This window comes from Centrocercus urophasianus, unplaced genomic scaffold, assembly GCF_019232065.1.
Source record: "Centrocercus urophasianus isolate 14NV4802_14NV808 unplaced genomic scaffold, USGS_Curo_1.0 seq_19, whole genome shotgun sequence".
Taxonomy (NCBI): domain Eukaryota; kingdom Metazoa; phylum Chordata; class Aves; order Galliformes; family Phasianidae; genus Centrocercus; species Centrocercus urophasianus.
In genome coordinates, this window is record NW_024884744.1 from 15,532,398 (window position 1) to 15,556,746 (window position 24,349).

Here is a 24,349-nt window from a genome sequence, read left to right on the forward strand (position 1 = left end):
GTCCTGCCTGCCAGCATTCTGCACTGTGCGAGGGCTCTCCCTGCCCATCTCGATGGACACCAGGTACTGGGAAACTCAAACACCGCCAAATGCTGCTGCTGCAGCTCATGCCAGGAGATGTTTTTTTCCTTCGTGCTGAGGAGTCCAAACTCCTGAGGGAAAAAATGTGGTTTATTACATACTTGTCCTGTTTCTTCAAAGCTGGACTGTGCTGTGCATGTGAAATTTTTTGGAGAACGAGCTCAGAAAGGATGACTTAACAAGAAAGTGTTGTACTCCGTCAGACCAATGGATCTCCTGTTCCTTTGGGATTGACAACAGCACAGTTTGGTATGAACGGTGGAAATTCCAACTTTCGCTGTCAGCTGAGGAGCCTGCGGCTATCAGACCGATTAAGATTCACATGTGCTTTCCCAAGACAAGGCTTCTGCCTCATCAAGCTGCCTCCTGGCTGAAAAGCCAGGAAGGGACGTCGTGAGGCGATGGTATCGCTACGGGGCCCTTTGGGAGCCCCCTGCTATCCTGCAGCGGGGCAGAGCCCGTGGCGAGGTCACGCAGCCGGCCGTGCCGCCACGGAGCCCTACGCTGCCCCGCTGCCACGGGCGCAGGGGCCGCGCAGGCCACACCGCTCCCCTCGCAGCCCGGCGGAGCGGCGCAGGGCCGGGCGGCACTTCCCCACGCGCTCCGCGGGCGGCTCTGCCCCGAGGCGGAGAGGCGGGCGGGGCGGGGCGGGCCGCGGGCCCTATAAACACCGGGCGCCGCCGCGCTCTGAGCGACCGGCGCTGCGTACGGGCGGCCGCGACGGGAGAGGGCTGGGAGCTTCGAGGGAGGTGAGCGCGGGGCCGAGGCCGGGCCCGAGCGGAGCGCAGCGGGGCCGTTAGCGCTGCCACGGCGGAAGGAGGGCTGGGGGTGCCGCTGGCCGCCGGGTGGCGCGGGGAGAGGGCGGCTGTGTGCGGGGGGGAGCGGAGTTTCTCCACGCGCTGTTCACAGCCGGGGCTCGGCGCCGCTTCTCCGGTGGCTGCGTGCATAAATTTCCCGCTGCAGCTGCGTGGGCGCCGCGCTGCCGTGGGCGCCATCCGGGGCCGTTCGTTCGGTGCGAGCGAGGAGTTTCCGTGCCTGTCCCGCTGTTCGTGCGGGCAAGGAGCGGAGCCCGGCTGAGCTCCGCGCTCAGCAGCGCCGTTGAGCCGAGCCCGGGGTGCGCGGGGCCGCCCCAGTTCCTCGCGGAGCGGGGCAGTGCCCTCCCGGCCCGAACCGCGCGGCGGCTGCCCGGAGCCCCGCTGTGCCCGGAGCTGCCGTCCTGCTGCTGGGAGAGCGGCTCGGAGCTGTGCTGGCAGCTGAAGGCTTCCTGAGATACAGACCGACGGAGAAGTGTGGGAGAAAGATGCGTATCCGCTGCGGTTTGGGTACGAAGGGGTGGGCGAATTCCTGTTAGTGGCACGGGGCTGAGGTGATGCCGGTGGCACCAGCTGTGAGCTGGGCTGGAGCTCCTCGCTCTGCCCTGCCCTGCGTGAGGAGGGGCTGTGCCGGGTGAGCCCGGCTCGGGGGGGTCTTGGAGCAGAAAGCACGGTGCTGGAGAGCCTTTTCTCTCCGTTTAAAATGGTGCTCGTTGCCTCGTTTCTGTGCTGTGATGTGCGATAGGGTTTTCATGTAGAAGCAAAACCTTTAGAGAGACCACCGGTGTGCTAACAGGTTAAACCCAAATGCTGGATTTTTCTTTTAAAACCCATGAATACCTGCCTGTGCATTAGATGCCTTGAACAGGCGCTCCCCCTACCCTCCCCCTCCTTTTCCCATGCCTGCATGTCTTTCTGAAACATGGTTTAGTTCTTGTGGTTTTAATTGCATTCTTGGGCAACTTCCTGAAAGAGAAACCTGGGAGGCTGACTCTTAAACTGCGCTGAAAAATGACTTCCTCCTCTCCCCTGCCTTTCTCATGTGTGAGTGCTTACTGACGTCTTACTCCCTGCTCCTCGCAGGAATTCATTAGGAACCAGCCCTCACCGTGCCTGTTCATAAAGCGCGTGTAGGTGTGGGCAGCAGCACCGCTGCACACCTTGGAAGTGGGAGAAGCCACAGTGTGAGAAGCAGCTGTGCACCCGTGGGGTGATCTGCTGAGTCCTGAAAGTGTGCAAGGTGACAACCGATGCAATAGAAGAGCAGGGTGATCGGGCAGATGAGTTCAAATAGGTGTAAGGTGTGCTAGCGTGGAGTTCTGGTGCTTTGTGGTGTGTGACTAAACCTGTGAGAACAGCAGCTGTTTGGCACAGATGTGAACTTTGTGCAATGACTACCAGGCTGTGGTGCCTTTAGGATTGCGGGCATGTTGTGTGCCGGATGAGCTGTCAGCAAGTTTTGCCTGTGCTCGTAAGATGCTGAGAAGCTGTGTCTGGAAGTTACTCCTGCTGCTGCTACCTGTGTCTGGGTGTTACAGAGACTGCTGCAGGAGGTGGTGATGTGTGCATCACTACAAAACTGCCTGTGATAGCTCACAGGAGAGGGAATAAACGCACATCAGTCCCAAAATAAGCAAGAATCTGCAGTGGGTTTTGTTTAAAGGTGCACGCAAGTGCTGAAGCTCCTGTTTGGTGTTGTCATTGACAACAGGGAAGCAAGCACATCTTGGAGCCATACGGACCTTCAGTGCAGGTCTCTACGCTGTGCCACCAGAAATCGGTTCTAGTCCTAAAGCTCCTTAACAAGCATACTGCCAGGCAGGGAAACAGCCAAGAGCAAAGCCAGGGTGTTGCATTTTTCCCAACTAGATTAGTGTGTGCATGCATATATAGGTGGATCAGAATACCTCCCTCACCTCATTGCTAGGATTTAAAATGGAGATGTATGTAGATTGCATACTTCTGCAGTAAGGGAGCCATTTAGGGGGATCTTGGGCTGGATTTCTGTTGGAAGGTGTGCTCTGTCTGCTGGGCTTGTGCAGCTGGGCACAGCTTTTTGCAGTTGCCTGGCAAAGATCGAGTTTGTGGTTGAAGAAAGTGAGGCTCTGTGAAAGCTTTCTTGATTTTTTTTTTTTTTTTTTAATTTATTTTTTTTTGAAACTGAAATCAGGGTTGTCTGAGCAGCTTGAATTGCTTAATCACGACTGTGCATGAGAAGGATGTTTTTCATAATATTAATCGGGGAAATTGCCCTAATGAACCAGACACTTAGTTAGTCTGTTAGCTGCCTTCTGCCACTCTTCAGAGCTGAGGAACTTTACACGTGGGAAGACAGGGAAAAGATGGATGAATCATTGCTAATCTGTAAAGTGCTGCTGAATACAGTCATCTTTGCATGCCTCTGGGCATCCTACTAATGACCTGTAGCATACTTACAAATCATATTTTATAGCAAAGTACTAATGTTTAAGTACAGTGTAAATCAATGTACCTGTATTAACCGTAAACAACTCATGAGTAAGCAGGGTGATATTAAGAATTGCCACCTCCTTTCCTGCTGTGGAGGGTAGGCAGCATGGAATAGCTTCTCTTCTACCAAAAAGGTTGAAGGTTAACACAGTAATTTGGAGAATCTTGAAAATATAGTAAGTTACCTTAAAGTGAATAGTTTGTAGATATGGAATTGTGACCAGGCTGAAAACATTCAACCAGATCTACGTTCAGATGAATCCCCTCTGTCATGGTTAAAGTGATGGGGTGGAAGGAAGCAAAGATGAAGAATACAGGTGATTCCATTTCACAGCTATAGCTGTACAAATGTTCAGGCTGATGTGTTCTGGAAGGAAGATATCCGGTGCTCTGCTTCTTCCTGTCTTCTTCTGTGAACTATGTTGGTACCACAAGCTCAACTACATGAATACTTGTACCAGCTCCTGGGCTCACTGCTGAAGTAGGAGCCTGCGGACAATGCACTGGAAGAAGATGTGAAAATGCTGATCTGAGACATAGTTTCTGGAGTTGGTTGTTCTGGCCTTCAGGCACATAAACGCCAACTGAAATGCATGATCCTTTAGCACCTCTTCTCAGCAATATCTGTGAAAGCGCATGAATCTTGGAAATACTTGGCAACAGTGGTCCACTGTTCACCTTGAATAGCCAGAGAGATGCTTTGGTTTATATTTCCAGGGTAAAACTAGAAGGTAGCTTATGCTGGTGTCTGATAAATATGCCACAGGTTGGTTTAAGTATGAAAGGATATTCCTCATCTAAATAGGTATCCTGAAGGTAGAAATCTGTCTTACTGACTGTGGTCAGCAATTGGTTTAAACCATGAGCTTCAGGCAGCCTCCTGTTCTCTCTCCTCCTTGGCTTTAAATTGGGTTTTCCCATCTTGTCCTCATCAGAACAGCTATGGATGGGGCGCCACATTGGATTGCCAGTGAGTTGTGAGTTGAAGGTCGTACTAAAGGTGGTGTGCGTGCAGTGGGCTCAGCATGCAGTTATGAGCTGTTGGGTTGTGAGAAGTATTGCTCAGCAGTGGGCTGTGAGCTGCAGTAAGTTGCACAGGGGTCTCCAGAAGCAGTATTGAGAGGTGCTCATCCATCAGAATCTCTTAAGTCAACTGATGTGCAGATGATAGGGGTTCATGTAGCTTTGGCCAAGCTTTGTTGTCTCCTTAAATTCTTTTCTTAGTTAACAACTTGGGACACTATTCCTGCAGAAGAACATTCTTGTTCTGCTTACTGATGGTCCTCACTGCTTGTGAGACAACTGTCACCTGGTATGAACTGCAAGTGCCTGGCCAAAATGGTAGGACTTCAGTTTTGCTTAGTTTTGCTGTTTTAGAATAGGAGAGGGGAAGCTTTTCCTTGGCTCTGACATGTTAAAGGTACAAAACTGAGAGGAAAACGGTGGTTTTTCTTCCATTGCTTATGTGAAGAAGCTATCTAAATATATGTAGAAGTTTCTCTAGTTATGTCTCAGCCTCGCTGTCTACCTTCATATTGGAGGAGTAGCTTGTGTATCTTATGTAGCTTTCTCAGCAATGGAGCAAGCCTGAGGCCTCCAGCTGCTCTGGCAGCTCGGTTTAAGAGGCTGCTTGTCCCAGCTAATTGCCTACTTCCTCTGCTGAGGTTTGTCATCTGCATTGCAGAAATAGCGATGGGCTGTGTGGAGGCTTCTGTGAGCGCAGTTCACAGCCCAGCCTACGAGCTCCTAGTCTGAACTGAATCAGGCGTTTAACATAGCAGGTCGTGGTCTGTTCTGGCAGGGCTCTCGTGCATAGTTCATATCTGATTCTTTTCTGCGGAAGTTTGGGTCTTGCCTTTCCAGAAACTGTAGTGAAGCCAGTGGGATTAATCAGAAGTGAGGTCAGATTAATGAAAAAAACATGTTTTTGCAAGTATATTCTTCTGGGTAGTTTTTGGTTCTCATTAACTGGTTAATGTCGGTCGTCCTGCACATGACTGAGGAGCATGGTTGAGGCTCCTGGCATGGTGCCTCATTCTGTGTCCTTACAAGATGTGAATCCCCACAGCCTTACGGCACCAGTTGATTTCTGATGCCTGTTACTTGGTGGTGCTGCTCCTAAAGCTAAGGAGGGGGAAACGATGAGTATAAGTTAATCTGAGTGCTGCAGAGAAAAATGTAGATATCCCTGTCATTTTTGTGCAGCCTTAAGGCTATGGTAACTTTAAGCTAGTTCTGAAATAGCTGAGAAATGGCTAATGGAAACTATTAATTGATGTTTCTGTGAATCTGAGTCTCTGAAGCTGTCCTAGGTTTAAGTAATCAATCAGCTTTTTAATTTTAAGAACTTTCATCTCTGGTGAAGTTACACTTTAAGAATTATGTTCCAAACTGGCATACCAGGCAATAAATAAGGTTTATAAATTCATTTGATCACAAACACTGTAGAAGATGATTGGTAAATAAAAGGCTTGTCTGCTGTCACTGTCCAGTTGTACAGCAAGCACTGTAAAATAGGACAGTGTTTTCTCTCGAAGCATTTTGTGGTGATTACTGTAGCTTCCCCTAGGTACAAAGGCCTCCATGGTTGAGGTCTTGGTTGTATGCCTGTACGTGATCTTACAAGGGTTCTTAGGACAAACAGAGAAATCTGGAGTTGTTCCAGTTTACTTTTATGGTGAAATAAAATATGAATATGTAATTTTATATAACTACTAACACTATTATTACCATGGTTATACCTCTTGTAGGAGGGCAAAAAAAGACTTAAAACTATCTGCATTATTTCAAGTATTTGCTGTTGGTTTTTTTTTTTGTTGTTTTTTTTTCCTCTTTTAAAGTCCCCTTGGAAGGCTGAAATCCAGTCATGTCACCACTTGGATGTATCTGTTACTGTGTGCATATGCTTCAGCTAGATGGCACATGGCCTCATGTCGTGTCATGTCATCTCTCATACTCCCAGGAGTATGGAAGTATTACTGCTACACAGAAAATGCCATTTCCAGTTGTGCTGTAAAACAAAAGACCTAAACTGTACAATGTGGGATGAGAAGAACTAGGGTTGTTATGATGCTGTTAGATAGGTAAAAAATGATTATTCTGTAAACTAAACCTAAAAGGCATAGAATCTGAAGGCAAGTATTTGCTTAATCTAGTATGTAACAACTTGGTTTGAGGACTCTCCTATGCCTTGAGCTTCCTTTATTCTTTGCCTGCCTTTTTCTAGAGCTGAATGTTACGATTGCTGCTGTTAGTGTTGTAAGCCTGAAGAACTGGGGAGCTCTCAATGGTCAGTCAGCTATAGGTGCTCTCGGTGGCTGTGGCGCTGCTCTCACCCAGGCTTTTTGCTCCTTCTGGTCTGTGCAGGAGGCAGGGCACCTGTCACTGGCCAGCAGATAAAAAATTACCTTGAGTGAAGATGCAGATTTCAGTTTGTTGCGCAGGATTGTAGAGGCTGGAGCGAATCCTGATGTCAGAGGAATCCCTGTAGCAAGTGGAAATGAATAAGAGTACTTGGTTTCCCTTCACTGCTCTTCAAGGAGGAGAAGGTCCCCATGCTATGGTAGCAGTAAGGGTTAACTTGGTGATGGTGGTGGTGAGAAAACCAACTTGGTAAGATACCAGCCATTGTTAGTCCTAAATCTTGTGGAGTTGCTCAATGAATCTGTACTTGCACAGCCCATTATCAAAGAGTAGATAACCTGTACCTTATTAATGGGAACTTACAGACCTGTAGGTTTGCCTTGGGCTCTTAATGAGCCTGTGCTTGCATGGCAAGTGTTATTAATGTACAGTAAATGTAGGAGCTGTGGTTCCATGAGGCCTTTCTTCTACAAAAACTCAAGGGGAAACCTGGGTTATGAACCTGCTGTTAAGTTGTAGGCAAATACTTCAATTGCTGAACCGTCAGTCTCTCTACTGGGATAAATCCAGAGTGGTGGGTTGCAGCCTAGCTGCCATGTTGTGAAACAGTACTGAGCTGTGTGGTTTTTAGAAAACTGGTTCTGCAGCATTAGTCATGATGGGCTGCCTATCCCATGCTGTTTCTTCATTATGGTAAAATAGCAGTGTTGCATAAAGAACTTGAGATCAACAAAACCACTTCTTTAATAAAGGGACACCAGTAAATTAAAAACAATTCTGTTTAGTCTTCTTGATTCTGTAAAACTTGACAGTGGCCCTTAGGGAAGGCTGTGGAGTTCCATCTTTCTATATGAAAGTACCATGTAGAAACTTAGTACAGGCTGCCCAAAGAATGGTGGTGCCATTCCTGGAGGTGCTCAAGAAGTGTGTAGACGTGGCGCTGATGCATTTTAGTGGGCAGTATTGGTGGTAGGTGGATGGCTGGGCTGGGTAATCCTGGCAGTCTTTTCCAGCCTTAATAATGCTATGAATGTGTCGTAATGAGAGAATGCAGGTAGATTTTAAAAGTTGTGGCAGTGTTGCAAATTCCAGAATCATCTCAGTAAGCCCCCTGCCTTGTACTGTCAGGGAATAGTGTTTGCTTCAGAAGTTAGGCTCAAGTGGGCTTTTTCCATCAGTACGTAAATAGAAGTAAAAGCAAATTCTACAGAGATACCTGCCTCTGCTCTGGAAATTGAGCAGTGTGGCTGTGGTATGGTTATAGCTGAATGGTGAGGTCAAAAGCTATCTTACTGAATTTACTGTACCATGTGAAATGTGGTTTTTGCAAAGCACTACGATGTAAATGTTGTAGAAGACCTTTTTTTTTTTTTTTTTTTTTTTTTCCTCACAAGCATCTGTCTGGTTTATGAAATCCTGGAGATGCTAGCTGTGAACCTTTGGAAATCTTAAAGTAAAGCTTGTCTGTTTGTCCTTCCTGCTAAACTGAAACTCCCAGGAAGCATTGGTCAGGACTTTCATGGAGAGTCATTAAATCTTTATGTTCATGTGGGAACTCTGCTTGGACAAAGAGATGGTTCATATCTGGGGCCAGCCAGTTTTACAAGTTGGAGCTCCACTGGGAAATTCCCCCTTGGCAGAGGAGCTTGGTTGGATGAAGCTAGGAGGGAGGCTTTCCAGATGGAGACGATCCATTTTGAAACACAAATGGACAAATGAACTGGGAGAACTAGAAATTGCAGAGAAAGATGAAGTTCAGGAGGTTCGCAGAACCAGCGCTGTCAACTTTGTGCAAATGCAAAGGGGACTGTAGCACCTGAAGTCAATCCAGTATCTTAACATGCAAAATGTGTCTTTAAAAAACAACGAAGCCTTCCAGCTTATTTCAGTGTACAAGGCGTGCTTATCTCGGTGTTGTCAGTAACTTGCTTGTTTTTGGAGCAATGTAAGTATTGAACTGTTTAAAAGTGTTTAAAAACTAGGAATCATCCCTCCTTTGTAAAGCTCTGCATGTATTAAGCCTCCTAGGTGCTGAGTAATAAACATCTGTTTTGTGCTTTTTTTTTTGTTGTTGTTGTTACTTAACATGCTGAGACATTGTGGTTTTTATTTTTATATGTATGTGGGGGCCGTAGTGCTTTTTGCATTTTTCTTTTCCTCCCCCCCAAAGCAGCTAGCACTACAAAGAGTTTAAACAGGAGAGAGCCAAACTTCAGGATGTATCAAAAAACTTGCAGGAAGATGGAACGTTTTTGGTTTGGCTTGTCTGTTGTGTGCTGTGAATGATGCTATTTCTGAACTTGCCTCCATTCAGGATGTGGGTCCTGCTGTTCTGAATCCATATTAAATCCATTAATCCATATAAAAGCATATTTAGGAGTGGCCCGCAGCATATTAGGAGAGGACTCTCAAAGTTAAAGGCTTTGAAATAAAAGGCTTAAGCAGAAGAGGAGTTGCAAACACCTGCAAGGGGGAGAGTGAAAGCTTGAGTTTCTCAATGTGCTGCCAAGTGTGCATCTCCTGAAAAACAAGACCTGGCGTGTGACCTTCCCACTGCAATCAGAGTGGTCTTGTTGCTTTGGAGAAACAATTCCTGTATGCTTAGCTAGCTCTTTAAAAGGCTGTTAATAAATTTGGTTGAGTACTTATTCAGTCCTGCTGGAGAGAGTATGTTAAATGCAGCAAGTGAAGCTACTTTTTCTGCTCACATTGCAGCTGAAATGAGACGTTTTAAAATTAGTAGTACAGATGGCACTGACAAGGAGACATCAATGCCTCAGGTATTGAGAAGCTCCCAGATGTTTGGTCCAGGTGGAGTTTGAGCTATTTGGGGCTCAATACAGTGAAATCTGTAGTGTTGAAAGACTGCTTTTTTGGGGGACTAATCTGTCTTTAGCTGCTGTTCTAATTTCAGCTATTCACAGAAATGAAGTCCAGTGTCTAAACTTCTTTTTGCCTGGTAAGTTTTTAAGAAACTGCAGAATCCAGCTTGCAGCTGAGAGGAGCCTGATGGGTTATTTTATTGCTGCTGAAGTGAAGGCTCAAAATAAATGCTTTGAGATGTCATGTAGGATTCTAACATACTGTTGCACTTAGTGCTGTAGTTGAAGCACTATGTACGCTACACTAGCACCAGCAATCTGTGTACAGATCAGCAACAGCCCATTCTGGCTGTCTGAAGATGGAGTCCTTCATAACCTAATTCCTGTAGGAGGATCTCCACACTCAGTGGCTTTTTGTGCTAAGGGCTGACTATGTAACTCTCAGCTCCACCAAATGCTTTTCTGTACTCACATGAAACAGTCTATTAATGTACTTTTGCACAAAGCATTCTGTGAGTGCAGGCTGGAAGCATCATATTCTTTACTGATGTAAATGCTTCAGCCAAAATCTTCAACTGTGTGTTACGTGGATGATCTAAAAGGTCGAGCCTAGTGAGAGTTGAGTGCATTATGGGCTAGAGGCTGTGTTTCTTCAGGGACTGGTAGCCTGAAGACATCTCATCTGCACTGGTAGCTTTGCATTACTCTATGACAGATATGACACATAGTGGTGTTCCTCTTCCTCCTTACTGATAACTGTCTACCCAACTGAACTTCTTGTCTGAAAATATACAGTGCCTTAAACTAGGCTTGGTGGTCTGATTTGGGCAGTAACTCTGCATTTAGCATGGCATACAGGACTCAGGGTTGTGCTCCTTGGTAAGGGAGGTGAAGCAACAGAGTTGCTGGTATTCACATAGTCACGGAATATCTCAAGTTGGAAGGGACCCATAAGGATCACCGAGTCCAACTGAAGTCCTTGTGTTTTACCACATGCCACAGGCTACATATAGAACTAATCATACCCCCAGCTAGCATGTACCCTCCCTCTCAGCACCACATGCCTTCTGTTAAAGCAGAAAAGCCACAAGGGACTTATGGCTCTGAAGACCTGGCACTCTAGTGTTGTCCATACGGATTGCAATGCAATCTCACTAATGCATCAGCTTTCTCACTGTCTCATAGGATTGAGAATAGTTTCTGAAACCAAGGTCCCAAAAAACTTCTTCATCTTTTTTCCAAAGGCATCATATTGTTGGAGATATCCCATGCCACCAAGAGAACCCATAAAACAAACACCAAAGCAATCTTGTCATGGGCAAGACCTAAATTCTGATTTAGCTGTTGCCAAGTTTTTTAGATTCAGTGATGAAAGCTTGTTGAAAGCTTGGAGATATTCTGTACAGCAGGTCAACTGTTTTCATCCTACACATCCTACATCTTCTCTGGCTTTTTTCTCCTTGCACTGTGGTTAAGCTGGTTCTTTCTTTCAGGATATGTAAATTTCTTGTTACTGCATAAAAGTTAAATATACTAAAATCCATCTGAGGAGCATTAATAACATATGAATGCTGTTTTTGCTCTAAGATGAAACTAGCTCCTCTGTGAGCTGGTTAGGCCACGCAATGGGCATAGCAGAGCCAAGAATCAACTGCTCTATAAGTAATACTGAAAAGTGCTTTTAGTTTTTCCTGTGCTTGGAATACTGCAGGACTTGGTTTCACTTATTTATTAGGTGTCTACTAGAAACTGTGCTCTCAAACAGAGAGTGACCTTCCCTAATGGCATAGCAGGAGAGAGAGATCGGGTGAGCCCAGTAGTGTCTGGGGAAGCCAGGCACAGGAGGCCGTGGCTTTTGTGCTTGGCCGTAGCTGCTGGATTTTATTTTTGCCTTGGAAGCAGTCATGTTATTCAGACAGGGATGTTACTCTTCACATGCTCTCTGAGGAAAAATACATGGCTGCTGGTGTCTGCCATTCCTGAATCTGGCCAGGGCTTTCATCAGTGAAATTAAGAAAAAAAAACATGGGACCCACAATGTACTGTGTTAGCTTAAAGGCAGAGGAAAGATGTGTCTGACCTTAACCAGGCTTGTGCAGATGCAGCACATAAATGACAATAAAACAGCTTAGTTTCGTAGCTGTATCATTGTTCTTTGCCCTTGTAGCATGCTCTGCAATGTAAGGCCTCAAGGGGAGGTATGCTCTAAGGATCTGTAATAGATTTATCTTTTTTTGCCAAGATACTGGGTAAGGATAAAAGTCTGATTAATACTGGGGTAAAGGATATTTGATTAAAATACCATTTGGGTTCCTGGTAGGGGAAAGATGGTCAGCATGGTATTGAAATCCTTAAAGCTCAAACCTGCCTTCTCTGAATTCTGAGATAGTGCTTCATGCAAGGCAGCACTGCTGTTTTAGTGTACTTGCTGCTTGGGGAGAGAGAAAACCAAACAGTGGTGACAGGTGGGTTTTAAGTATTAGTATCAAATAATTGTGAAGAGTATTCCTTAACATGAGAAAAAAGTACAAATTCCTTTTCCATGTCACACTGCTGGTTCTGCCCATGGTGTCTTCCTGCTCCAGCAGTGAAGAAGCCCAGAACAGGCCTAGGAGGTGACTGGGCAGGCTGCTTTGGGGCCGGGTTGTACTTGGATTTTCTTCCTGTGCATCTTATCTGCTGCAGCTGCTCAAATCCAGGTCAGAGTAAGTTGTGTATTGTCAGTCAGTGGCTGGTATGGGGCTCCTTTGGAAGGAACTGTACCTCTGTGACTCCCAAAGCGCTTGGGGGATAGAGGAGGATTAGAAGTTGATGGGACAGACCTAATTAGAGGGCAGGCTGTTAACCTGTCCTCCTTACTTTTTCTTAATTGACTTAAATTGGTCAGACTGGCTCCTCTGGTGGCAGTGATTCCATCACTGTTGGGCTGTGGGAGAGACATGGCTCAGCTCTGCTCCTGTTTGGTCAGCATTTGAGTTACTCTGTGCTGTAGGAGCAAGCTTGAGTAAGTGGAGTGCCTCCCCTGAAGCGGTGCAGAAGAAAGTGGAAATGCTGTATTTGATGCTTTCAACCCTTTTAGCACAGTGAAAGTACATGCTATTAAAAGATGATTAAGTGAATCTATAGAAACACCAGCTGGTTTTCTGGTAACCAGGCACACTGGTGTGGCATGAGCTTGCAGCGTAGGTAGGCTGCCATGGCAGAGCTCCCTGCTGCATTGTGCCCTGCTTGAGAGTGGGAGGCAGGCTGTGGAAACCGTGCAGTGCTCTCAGCTGGGTAATGAGCTGCTGCTGGCCTCCTGCTCTGGGGTGGCTTAAGCCAGAAGAGAAAGTGTGATGATTATCAGAAGGCTCAAGGGGAGGAGAGGCTTATTTTTATCTTTTGCAATTGGTATGCAAATGATATTTGAGTCAGTTGTGTATACTTTCTGCAGCTTTTTTAGCCCTCAGTGAGCTCTGGGTTGCCCCTTGGCTTGTCAGTGCATCTGGAAGAGTAGCATCTCAGCACACTCAATTGCTGCTGGCTCACTTGCTGGCTTGAAAATGGATGCCCATGTGCTTAACTTTATGCTGTGACTGAACTTCTCAAAGATTAGTGAGAGAGCCTGATTTTGTGGAAAAGATTACTGCATGTCTATTGCTTTAAGTAATTTTTTTTTTTTTTTTTGCCCTAACTAAATGGGGTTGAATACATATCCATGAAGAGGAAATCAAACCTAGTAGGTAAACATTACCTAGTGTGTTTAGGATTTGGGCTTGGTTCTCTAATCAGATGCTGAGAGGTCCTGAACAAATTGCTGTTGCTGCCTGTGCCTCAATTTCTATGGCATTGTGAGAGTAACAGTGCTGTTTTGTTAGGTATTGAGCTCTGAAGGTGAAGATTGGCCCCATTTTGAATAGATCTTCTTTCTGCATTAATAGCTGCTAAATTTCCATACATGGATAAATACAAGCAAAAATCCCAACTTAACCCTGCATTTTACAGTCTGAGACTCTTCCTCCTGTGTTACTCATCATGAAAAATGCTGATTACGCAGCTCACTTTTATTATTCTAGGCAGGTGCAAATTCCCACAACAGGTCTGTTTGCATATGTATATATGCTTCTGTTCACTGCAGAAAATGATCTGTGATCTGTATCAGTACACTGGGTGAGAACCATAGCACTGCACTTAGCAATAATTTGTCCAATAAGCCAGTTTGAACAGAATACTGAGCTTCCATTTGTCTGAAATATAAAGCTAACAGAATTTGAAGGAGGGGCAGTGGGTGTTTTCCAGTCTGGTGGCTTTTGTCCTGTTATATAGTCATTAACATCTAGCTGTTTTGTGGTTGTCTCTGCTTCTGGAGGTCCCCACACCTAAAATGCAGGTGTGGGTGTGAGTCCTGCTGTTAGAAGTTTGAATGGTGCATGAAGCATGTGCAAAGCTTGCCAGTTAAGATTTGCCAAACAAATAAGCATGGAGGAAAAAAAAAAAAAAAACCCAAACATCTATTTTTGAAGGCTGACTTAATTTTTCTCGTCTTGTTCTCTTGCAGGTTGTTTCCAACCAGAAATCATGAACTGGCACTTCTCACTTCTCTTTCTTCTTGGGACTTTAACATCTGTGTGTTCCCAGTTCAATTTTTATCCTCTGGAGGAACTTAGCTCTGATGTTGGAATCCAAGTCTTCAATCAGATAGTGAAAGCTAAGCCTCAGGACAATGTAGTAGTTTCTCCTCATGGAATCGCATCAGTGCTGGGAGTGTTGCAGCTGGGTGCTGATGGCAAGACAAAGAAGCAGTTGACAACTATGATGAGATATAGTGTAAATGGTAAGTGATTGCTAAGGTTCTTTGGGTAGGAGGGTTTTTTTGAGGGCTGTAGGTTTTTTAATGTTTGGTCAGAATCATTCTGTTTTGAGACGGTTTTCAAAGTCTGCTAGACTGCATCATAAACCTGTTAATTCAGTTTACTGAGGCAAAAAATGGACATGTTTGTACTTAATTGACAATCTGAGTGTAGACATCTACATACAGTTTAACTAGCTTGTAAGTAGCTTTGCTGATGATTTCAAGGCCCTGGCTAGAATTATTCATTGTTGCAAACAGCTCTCCTAAAACTGCTCAGAGAGGCTGTACTGAACAGCCCTGAATGTGTGACTCTTTAGATAAAAGGGCAGTAGGATATTTCTTTTTATATTAAAATCAGTGCAAAGTCTAATCATATAATTGATACTTTCACTCTGCTCTTCAGATTTGTTCACTTGTTTCTGCTATCAGGATCCTTGAAACCACAGTTGTTTGGAACCTTGAAACAGACATTTCTGCTTGTCTGTTCCTGACACTGCATGCACCTGTGTTTGTATTCTTCTGCCAATGCCTGCCCCTCTAGCGGGTGTAGGCTGAAAGTTCTTGCTGCTTTACTTTGCATGCTGAGTATTTGTGTATTTGCCAAAAGTTAACATCTTAGTACCAGCATTCTGTCTTCCTTCCAGGAGCAGAAAACCCTCCAAGAGGTAAGTGCATTTTAAAATCTTTAGTATCATTGTATAACATGTCTTCATTTGCTTTGCTGTTTTGGTTTAAAGCACAGCAAAACGACTTATCAACTTAAGTTCTTACTGTTGTAGATTTGAAATCTCTTCATGAGATAATCAACTCTGGGAGAATCTTAATGCTCAAATCTTGAGTGCTCACAAAAATTTTGATACATTACATCAGCTGGTTTTATTTGGCTTACATACTTTCTAATGGTCTCTGTGAGACACAGAGGTTCTCAAACTTCTCAGAAGGTAGCCTCTATCTTGCTATAGAGACTTGGTATGGAATGCTACCTGTCTGTTTGCACAGACCTCCTCTGCTTTTGTTCAAGATGCCTTACAGTTCTTTGGCAACTACAGCAACTGCTTTGGAAAGGTAATAGTTGGAAAGTATTTAATCTATCTTTAGCTGTCTTTTAATGCAATTTAGCAGCTGGAAGCAAGGAGGAGAGCCAGCATCATGAGACCAGCCAGCTCTCCCCGGACCACCAGCAAGTGCTCCGTGGACCACCAGTGGTCCACAGAATACAGTTTGAGAACCTCTGTTATGGTATGTTCTCAAAAAGAATTTGCCCATAATATTGGAGAGTGAACATGTAGAACTTCATACAAACGGTAATGCTAAAGCATTCACGATGCTATAAACAGCAAAGCCATCTGAGGTTTTTTCTTATATGCAACTAAGAGAATAACTCAACTAATTTATTCCCTTTATAGCTCTTCTCTTAAGTTTGTCTACATAGGGAAATAGTCTGGAATTGTTCCTGCTAAATTGTATTGGGAAATGGAGGGGACTCATTAATAACTGCTGTGAAAACAGCCACTCAAGTATCCTGTCCCATACAATGGTTGAATATTAAGTTTCTTGTTTGGCAGTATCTTCCCTGTGTAGACAAATGCTTATTCATAAGCTGTAACAACACGGAGAACTGAGTGTGATGAACATAGCAGTTCTTCTGTGCTGCCATATGCATTCTCCTGTATGCAGTGAAGGAGCTAACAAGCACTCAGTATGAGCTGCTTTCATGTCCTAAAGGCTTTGACTGTAGATATTGGAGCTTATACTGCTTTTCTTTTTTCTTCTTTAAAGACCAGCTCATGTTGAGAGACTGACTTATGCTTGTAGCAAATCTAGTTTTCTTAAGGACTATGTCCTAGCCTAAGTATAGACTTGAACCTGATATAGAAATTTTGGTGATTTTCTTTGTTCTGTAGTAAATGGAGAGGGAGAATGGTGAGGCAACTTAAGCTCTGCGCTCTGAGGTTCAGGACAACCTGCAATTGTCAGCTCTGAGCCTTGGACTTTTTTGTCACACGGTGTAAGAACCACATAAGCTACATGGCAATGACATGTTTTGACACAGCATCTTCTGTAGAAATAATCCATAATAAGAATTGAACCCCAGTATTTATCCTTAGTATTGTCTAGCACATTCTGTGCACACTGCTAGATAGGGAATAGGCATCAGTGAAAGTACATTTCCTGGGAAATAGTAGCACTCTTCAGACAAGAACTCAGAAATGTGTATTTTGGAAGCCTTCTCAGAATTGGTATTTTTCTACTCCAGCACCTCTAATGTCTGACCTTTCATGTCATTAACAGTTGTATATAAAGCAATTGTTTGTTTGTCATCTTGTTCTAAATTAAACTTGCTGTTCTTTCCAACTAGGAGTTGGTAAAGCGTTAAAGAAGATAAACAGGCTCATAGTCTCAAAAAAGAATAAAGACATTGTTACAATTGCTAATGCAGTATTTGCAAAGAGTGGCTTTAAAATGGAAGTGCCTTTTGTTACAAGGAACAAAGAAGTGTTTCAGTGCAGTGTCAAGAGTGTGGACTTTGAGGACCCAAATACAGCCTGTGATTCTATCAACCAGTGGGTGAAGAATGAAACAAGGGGTGAGTATTAGCCAGTATTTTCTGTGCATGAGTGGCATCAGACCTCTCAATCTCTCAGATCTGATTGGGAACACTGGAGTAAAATGGAGAGGGAGAAAACTGGCTTGCTGTTGGAAACGATCTATAAGCTGACATGTATGGTGTATTTTAGAGTCTGTTTGCCAGTGATCAGTAGCCCCAGTGCCCTAGCTGGTGTACATGTGTGATTTGTGTGCATGCCTGTTCCCTCTGAGACTTTAAAGCTTCTGCTGTTAATAATCTTTATTTAATCTGCAGGAAACCTAAGCAGTGTTCTCCTGAAGCTAAGTGTCCTCAGATATGAGGGGAAGAAGGAGGAAAAAAAGCTTGAAAGCAACTCAGTACATCAGACTTTTAAATAAAATGAACTCTAGGGCAGTCCAGCTTTTGCTCCTAGTACCCTAAATTTTTGCAAGATGTTTCACTGTTATTAGGAGTAATGTTTAGAAGGTTTTTAATTAACACTGCCTTGATTGAACTCCTCACGATTCAAGTGTGCTGCTGTCCATTTGTCAAGTTTAGATGTACTGAAGGCAGAGATGGTGCTTTGCAACAACATCACAGTCTAGTTGATTACATGCTTGGTATCTCATGGAGTTAGAACTGGGAGTATGTTGCTAATGATGTTGGATGTGCCATTTGTGAAACAAGGCTGTCAGATTCTTTCTCTACCAGGTCACCAGCTTTGCATAGCAGTGTTACAAGCTGTGTGTGAAAGGGGAAGTGCTTCAGTTAAAACTATTATCGCTATGACCTCCTTAGGTTGAGTCTTAGATCTGATCACAAACTGAAAAAGATAAGGCCCATCAGTTCATCGGTTAGCTAGATATGCTGCTTGTTTGCTAGGTATCCCAAAGGATTACTTTTCTTTTTTTACCAAAAAAAAACAAAACTGTTGACTGCATGGATCTCAAATATTAAATGAGTAGCTGTCACACTGACAGACATTCAAATGTGATTCACTGTCCTTATGAAAACTGGCTAATGTTATGAAAACAAATACTTACCTTTTTTCTTTTTAGGTATGATTGATCAAGTTGTAGCTCCAGATGACGTTGACAGTTTAACCAGACTGGTTCTAGTAAATGCTGTATACTTCAAGGGCTTATGGAAATCACGATTTCGACCTGAAAACACAAAGAAACGGCCGTTTCATGGAGCTGATGGGAAGATCTACCAAGTTCCCATGTTGTCCCAGTTATCAATCTTCCGCTGCGGTGAGTTCAGTAACTCTCACTGAATACTCTAGAAGGAGTGGTAAAATTTTTCTCTTTTCTTTCAAATTGAAGAGTGTGCTGATATACTTACTGTGATACTGGAGACTTCGTGTGGTTATGAAAGCATCTTGTACTGGTAAAGTATGGGTGAGGTTGCTATGAAAGGTTGCTCTAGGTCTAGCCAAGTACTTGCCTTATCCTGCTTTTCAAAAAAGTGAAAAACATGAAGTACTGAAATTGAGAACCTTGCATGTTTCCTAAGCCTTGCAGGAAGAATTTTTTTTTTTAAGAGATGAGAATGAAGGAGGACTGCCAACTGAAACTTGCAACTTACCTGCTAAAGAGCTGTAAATAAAAGATTGGAGTAGAATTAGTCTGTGTCACAGTATAATAAAGAAATGGATCTCTGTATAATCAACAGTTCGGAAGGAGCCAGAGGAGCGCGTGTTCCTCAAATTCAAATTGAGTCCCAGGACAATAGTTCAGTAGGTTTGGCCTGAATTCTGCGTGAGAAGCTCAGAGCTGATGTTTGTATCTTTGTACAGCTAACAGTGTACCTCAGAGCTTCAGCATGTAGGTGTATGGGTACTGGTCAAAAATTAAGCCTCTGATGAAAGAACATTTTCCAATGCTTCTGATGTCTGGAACTTAATGTGCTATGTATGCTTTCAGGAACAGGCTTGAGAATGTAACTGGCTATTAAATGCAAAAGAGTAAACAGGAAAGACCCGCTGATGAGCATTTAAATGTCTAATTTTATTCTTGGCAGTGTTCAGGTAATACTAATAGGTTTGTGTTAAAGTAAAAGGCTGTAACTTTGAAAATCACCTATGCATTGGAGTACATGTAATTCTATCTTTTAGCTGCTTAAATGTGATTTTGGGGATGTGCATATACCAGAGTAGGCTCCCCACTTATTTATCTGTAGAGGTTTGAAAGGAGTTAATAACCAGAGACTGATTTTTAGCAAGTCTATCTGAAAGGCTTTTATCATTCTTCTGTTGATGCTGGTTAAAGACTTCATTATGTAAATATAAACCTAGTTTAGAAATGCTATTAATCTAGAAAGGAGCAAGAGAAGATCTGAGTTAAGACTTCTCAAACTTCTTAAACAACTTGTGCATCTTTAAACTGCATCACTTGATTGTGAAGATGAAATCTCCTGTTTCATATGTTTCAGTGGCAATGATGGCAGCGTGCAGCAGACTAGAAAAGTAGTAACTTGATGGCTGGAAAAGTTACCATTTGTCACTTTTTTTGTGGAGACTTCTGCTACAATATTTTGATCCTTAAGTCATATTATGACAATGATTCTCAGACTAAAAGGAGATAAAGTGCAAAGCTTAACACATTTACAGCCTAATAAATGTAATGCTACTAGCTTTCTAGCAATACAGACTTTGTCAAAGCTTTGCATGTTCTTGCAGTAAGATTAAATTTCTAATGCAGATCTCAAATTTCAGTTTGGTCTGAGAAGTGCAGACTTACATGAAGAAAAAGGAAATTTCTTATTGCTATCCTAAAACTTTCCCAGAAGCCCTGTCTGTGATTAGACTGACAGGATGTTCCAGGGAAAACTTGTAAGATGTCGCATGCCAAAAACTCCACAGTAACCAAAGGGAACTTACAGAGGGCTCCTCAAAGCCAGTCTTCCCAACGCTTGCTGTAACTTGGAGGTGTTCTCACTCATCCAATTGGCCTTTTCCATTACATCAAAGTGGCTGCTCTCCTCTACTTTGAAGGACTTAAAACTGCTTCCTAATGAGATTCCTATTAAGCAAGTAAATTCAGCTGACTACTTCAACAGGAGGTGGTTTAATCACTTAAAGGAAAAGGTTTGTCCACAAGACCTCTTCAGTTTGTAAGGAAGATCTGCTCCTTTTCTTATTCTTTGCTTCTCAGTGCTCAATCAGCTCTGCTACAACTGAGATCTGATTAGATCCCAGCTGATACACAGACCTGATGATTTCTTGTGTAGCTGCTTTTAAGTTCAAGATGATAGGACTTGACTGGGAAGCAACATGCAGATCAAATACAAATATTGTATGCTTCATATTATCCAAGTAGCATCTCTACCCTTACCACTACTTGAAGGACTGCCTCACTGGAAAGCAGGCAGTCTGTGATGCTAGAATCAGTTTTTGAGATGTGGGAAAAGATTTCCTGGTGGACTCAATGGCAGCAGGTTTCTGAAAATAAAACAGATTTAAGGCTGTGGGGAATGTGGCTCATCTCTATTCTTTTTTAGGTACTACAAGTACTCCAAATGAGCTGTGGTATAACATAATCGAGTTGCCATACCATGGAGAAATGATAAGCATGCTGATTGCTTTGCCCACGGAAAACACAACGCCACTCTCCGCTATCATTCCACACATCAGCACAAAGACAATAGGAAGCTGGATGACAACCATGGTAGCCAAAAGAGTGCAGGTTATTTTGCCTAAGTAAGTACCAGTGTCATCTGTTTCTCCTTCAGGGAGTGTTTTGGAGTCATTGTGCATATACATCCTCTGACAGGAGAGGAACATGGTGCTTAAGGCAACTTTCTCACATAATACCATGCATTCTTTTTGTTTCTTCTAATTAGATTTACAGCAGTAGCAGAAACAGACTTAAAGGACCCTCTGAAAGCACTTGGTATTACAGATATGTTTGATGAGTCAAAATCAAACTTTGCAAAAATAACAAGTAAGTTATTTTACTGAATTTTTGGTGGTCTTCATTCGTAGTTTCTGGCACTGAATAAAGTGTTGTTTTACCAGTGTAATTGTCCGTTTTGTCTTGGATAAGTGTTACCATGGCACTGGAGCAAAGCTCTGGCTTGTACTCAGCCAAGCATGGCTTCTTGCTTGTATTGAATACTGTAGTGTCTTTTCTTCCTCTTGCCTTGCATTATAGCAATAAATCATGCTGGTCAGCTTAGCAAGTTAAGATTTTGTTACAATCTGGGTGTCTTAAGCATTGTCTAAAATCCATGGCAGGACTTAAAACAGTACTTTAGATCTTTACTGAAGATATAATGGCAATATTTTCTGTAAAGTATGTATTTAATAATTTGAATTTTCTTAAGCAGCAGGAAACAAATAGTCTAAATATCTAGCTTAGTGCACTGGACCAAACCAGAACTAAATACTTCCTATCAGAAAATAGGATGTAGACATAGGAGTCGTGAGCTTGACAAAATGTCATCTTACCTCTGCTCCCCATAGCCATCAAATTTTTCATAAGTTCCTACAGGGATGTTACGAAAAAGCTTGTATTGTGCTTGCTTACCTGATTTGGAGAACAGATTCCTGTTTCAGTGAAAGTGAAGTGTCTTGCTGAGTGCTTTCCCCCACCCTGACCCTCAACATTGAGATAAATGGGAGGGTGACTTAAGTTCGGATAAAAATATGACAGGGGGGGGAAATACCCACCACCAGCAAAACAAATCTGAACTTGCTCATCCTTACTAAAACTAAAAATGCAAGTGTGTACTTCATGCAATAGAAACAAAGCCTAGTAAATGGGGAAAAGTGAGTAAATAGTTTTTATTTTTTTTGTGGTTATAGGTTCAGTGATTGTATCCAAAGTTCTTCACAGCAGAATCAGGATCTGAGCAGAATTATAGCAGCTTCTGATATTTGCCATGCTAGCCACAAGATTTTTTTTTTTAATTATTTTTTTTTTAAACTTTTTTTTCAGGAACAGAAGGTCTACATGTATCTCATGTTTTGCAGAAGACGAAAATTGAAGTTAGTGAAGATGGAACCAAAGCTTCTGCAGCAACAAGTAAGTAACTATTACTGATAAAGTGGCAGTGTCAGGAAAACTGGATTAACAGACTATATCACTAAGTAAAGACAGCCTACTTCAGTATCTTTGTAGGAAAGTATGTACTTCAGGTTGAATTACTTGATGGCTTTATGCAACTTTTTCAGAACATCACTTGCTCATATTGATCAGAGCATCGGTGTCCTAGGAAGTATAAACAGGTTTACTTTTTTCTGGAAAAAAGTATCTTTTCTGGAAAAGTATTTTCTAATAGCTCATGCTTTGACCACCAGTATAAAGTTTGTTGCTATCCAGGTGGTGAAGAAGAGTGAGCTGCTGTATCCTTTATGTGTGATGACAAAAGACGTCCTTCTACCTTCCTGTGGGCATCTTTGTGTTTACTTTTTTTTGGTTCCTATAGGAGTAAAATGTGACTTGTGCTTCTTTAAAGAATCGAGTGGATTTTAGCTGTTTATCTCTGCCTGTGCAAAGTTCTAGTATACACCAGGAAGTTTCACTTCAATAGAGTACCTTCTGTGTTATGATACTTTCTTAGCCTAACTTCAAACCTTGTCTTTTTTGCAAGCTGCAATTTTAATAGCCAGATCATCCCCTCCTTGGTTCATAGTAGACAGACCATTTGTATTCTTCATCCGGCACAATCCTACAGGTAAGCAGTACTTGTATGTACTTTATTTTAAAAACTGCAAGAGACAAAATTCCCAGCTAGGGGAAGTCTAGATTACTTAATAGTTGTTGCCATGTGTATGTGTCAGAGGAAGGGCGAGAGAGAATTCTTTAAAATGTACTCCCAGTATTCTGTTAATACCTTTAACATTGGATTATCTTATTTGGAATACAACTCAGTACAGAGAATAAGTATTGGCTGTAAACTGGTGTGACAAGTTTATGGGTAAGAAAGAACAATTTTTAAGTCATAGCTCCCCTGAAGGGGGAAGGAAATAACTGTCTTTACTGATAATTTAGCAAATAGGGGCCAACTTTCTGATAGACTGTAAAATAGGGATAGGGCCAAGTATAGCAATAGGGATTTCGGGAATCTGGAATGTAGCCTTGGCCTACCGTGAACGAATTTGAGTGTACTTAGTGGTCACAGTCTGCTACAGCATGGGTTGAGTTTTAAAGCAGTGCAGACACATTTATTGAGCAGACATCTACTTCTTGTAGTGACTTGTGCACGATAGATATGCTAGTTATGGGGGAGCAAGATGCAGCTGCCAGCATGCAGGGAAGAATTAGGCTCCTGGCAGCAGTCCCCTGGTTCTACAGACCATCAGAAGAACTGTGTCTCCAGAAATGTGAGCCAGCTACCTATCCAAACATACACTTTTCTGCTGTCTACTCAGAGCTGACAGACATGGGGGAGAGTAGACAAGACTGTGGTGATGCAGCTCGTCTGTGCTGTGTGGATTCCATGCTTTCATGGAAAAATCTCACTGTATTTGCAGACTGGTAACTCTTGTTTCCATTTCATTCCCTCAGGTACAATCTTGTTTATGGGACAAATAAACAAACCTTGAATGTGGAAGACTTTCTTCAAGAAGTAAACAGATTCATGTGACACACCCCTGTTCTGTTAAATATTTTGTATGCTACTCTGACTTCACTCAAGAACTAGTGTTAACCACTGACTAGGTTTTGAAATGAGAGTCAACGTAGTTCTGGCTTTGTGGGGAAAAATACAGATTGAAAACTACAGTATGTCTTTGAAATGTCTAGAAGATTCTCTGAACTACTGAATGGTTACCCATGCTAACAAACTTTTGAGCTTTTTCTGTATCTACTAAGAATTTTATGTATGGCTTTTGTGAGAGGATTTTAACAAAGAATGTTAAACATTTCTGTTAATGTTGGTTTCTTGTGTGTGGAAAAGGTCTAATTTGTAGATACCTCTATCAAGATTACTTCTGATCCTTGAGTATCTTGATACTTGGGTGTTCTTGGTAGAAATAGATTAAAAGTTCTAGCAGTTTTTATTTTATATAGTGCATGTATCACTGAGAGTTTTAAAACTAATGTGATGTTAGATACACATCGCGTTGTCCTGTCTTAATGTAATGTAAACTTGTCATTGCTAGATTGCTAGTATACACTTTCTATTGGATTTAAATTTTATATTTGTTTTTGTACAAAGGAAAAAAATAAAACTGCATTATGAACAGTCAATGCTGTGAGTTGTGGATGTGATGAAAGGAATTTGGGTCCAGACCCCACTGAAGCTGTTGTTTAAAACTTCCTTCTGAAACAAAAGCCAGGTTATCTTGTTCTGGTGTGTTTTTGTTTTTTTTTTTTTTTATGGCATATGCTTTACCCTTTCTACCTCTGTCATCCTGCTGTGAATTACACAGGGGTTCAGTGCCTGAAGAGCAAAC

The 24,349-nt window shown here is 42.8% G+C and overlaps 1 protein-coding gene across 4 annotated transcripts; it reads left to right on the plus strand.

Moving 5' to 3' along the window:
• The first annotated feature begins 743 nt into the window (after positions 1-743).
• On the plus strand, positions 744-24,143 carry SERPINE2 (serpin family E member 2). Of its 4 annotated transcripts, XM_042820944.1 has the most exons (11): positions 744-830; positions 14,085-14,360; positions 15,023-15,043; positions 15,498-15,617; positions 16,738-16,965; positions 18,006-18,200; positions 20,449-20,647; positions 20,791-20,891; positions 21,888-21,974; positions 22,543-22,626; positions 23,460-24,143. In XM_042820944.1, exons 2-11 carry the CDS (start codon positions 14,105-14,107, stop codon positions 23,495-23,497), a joined length of 1,329 nt encoding a protein of 442 aa, XP_042676878.1. In that variant the 5' UTR covers positions 744-830; positions 14,085-14,104; the 3' UTR covers positions 23,498-24,143. The 4 variants fall into 4 exon arrangements, with proteins under 4 accessions (XP_042676878.1, XP_042676880.1, XP_042676879.1 ...); XM_042820946.1 differs by lacking the exon at positions 15,498-15,617; XM_042820945.1 differs by lacking the exon at positions 15,023-15,043.
• Positions 24,144-24,349: the final 206 nt, after the last annotated feature.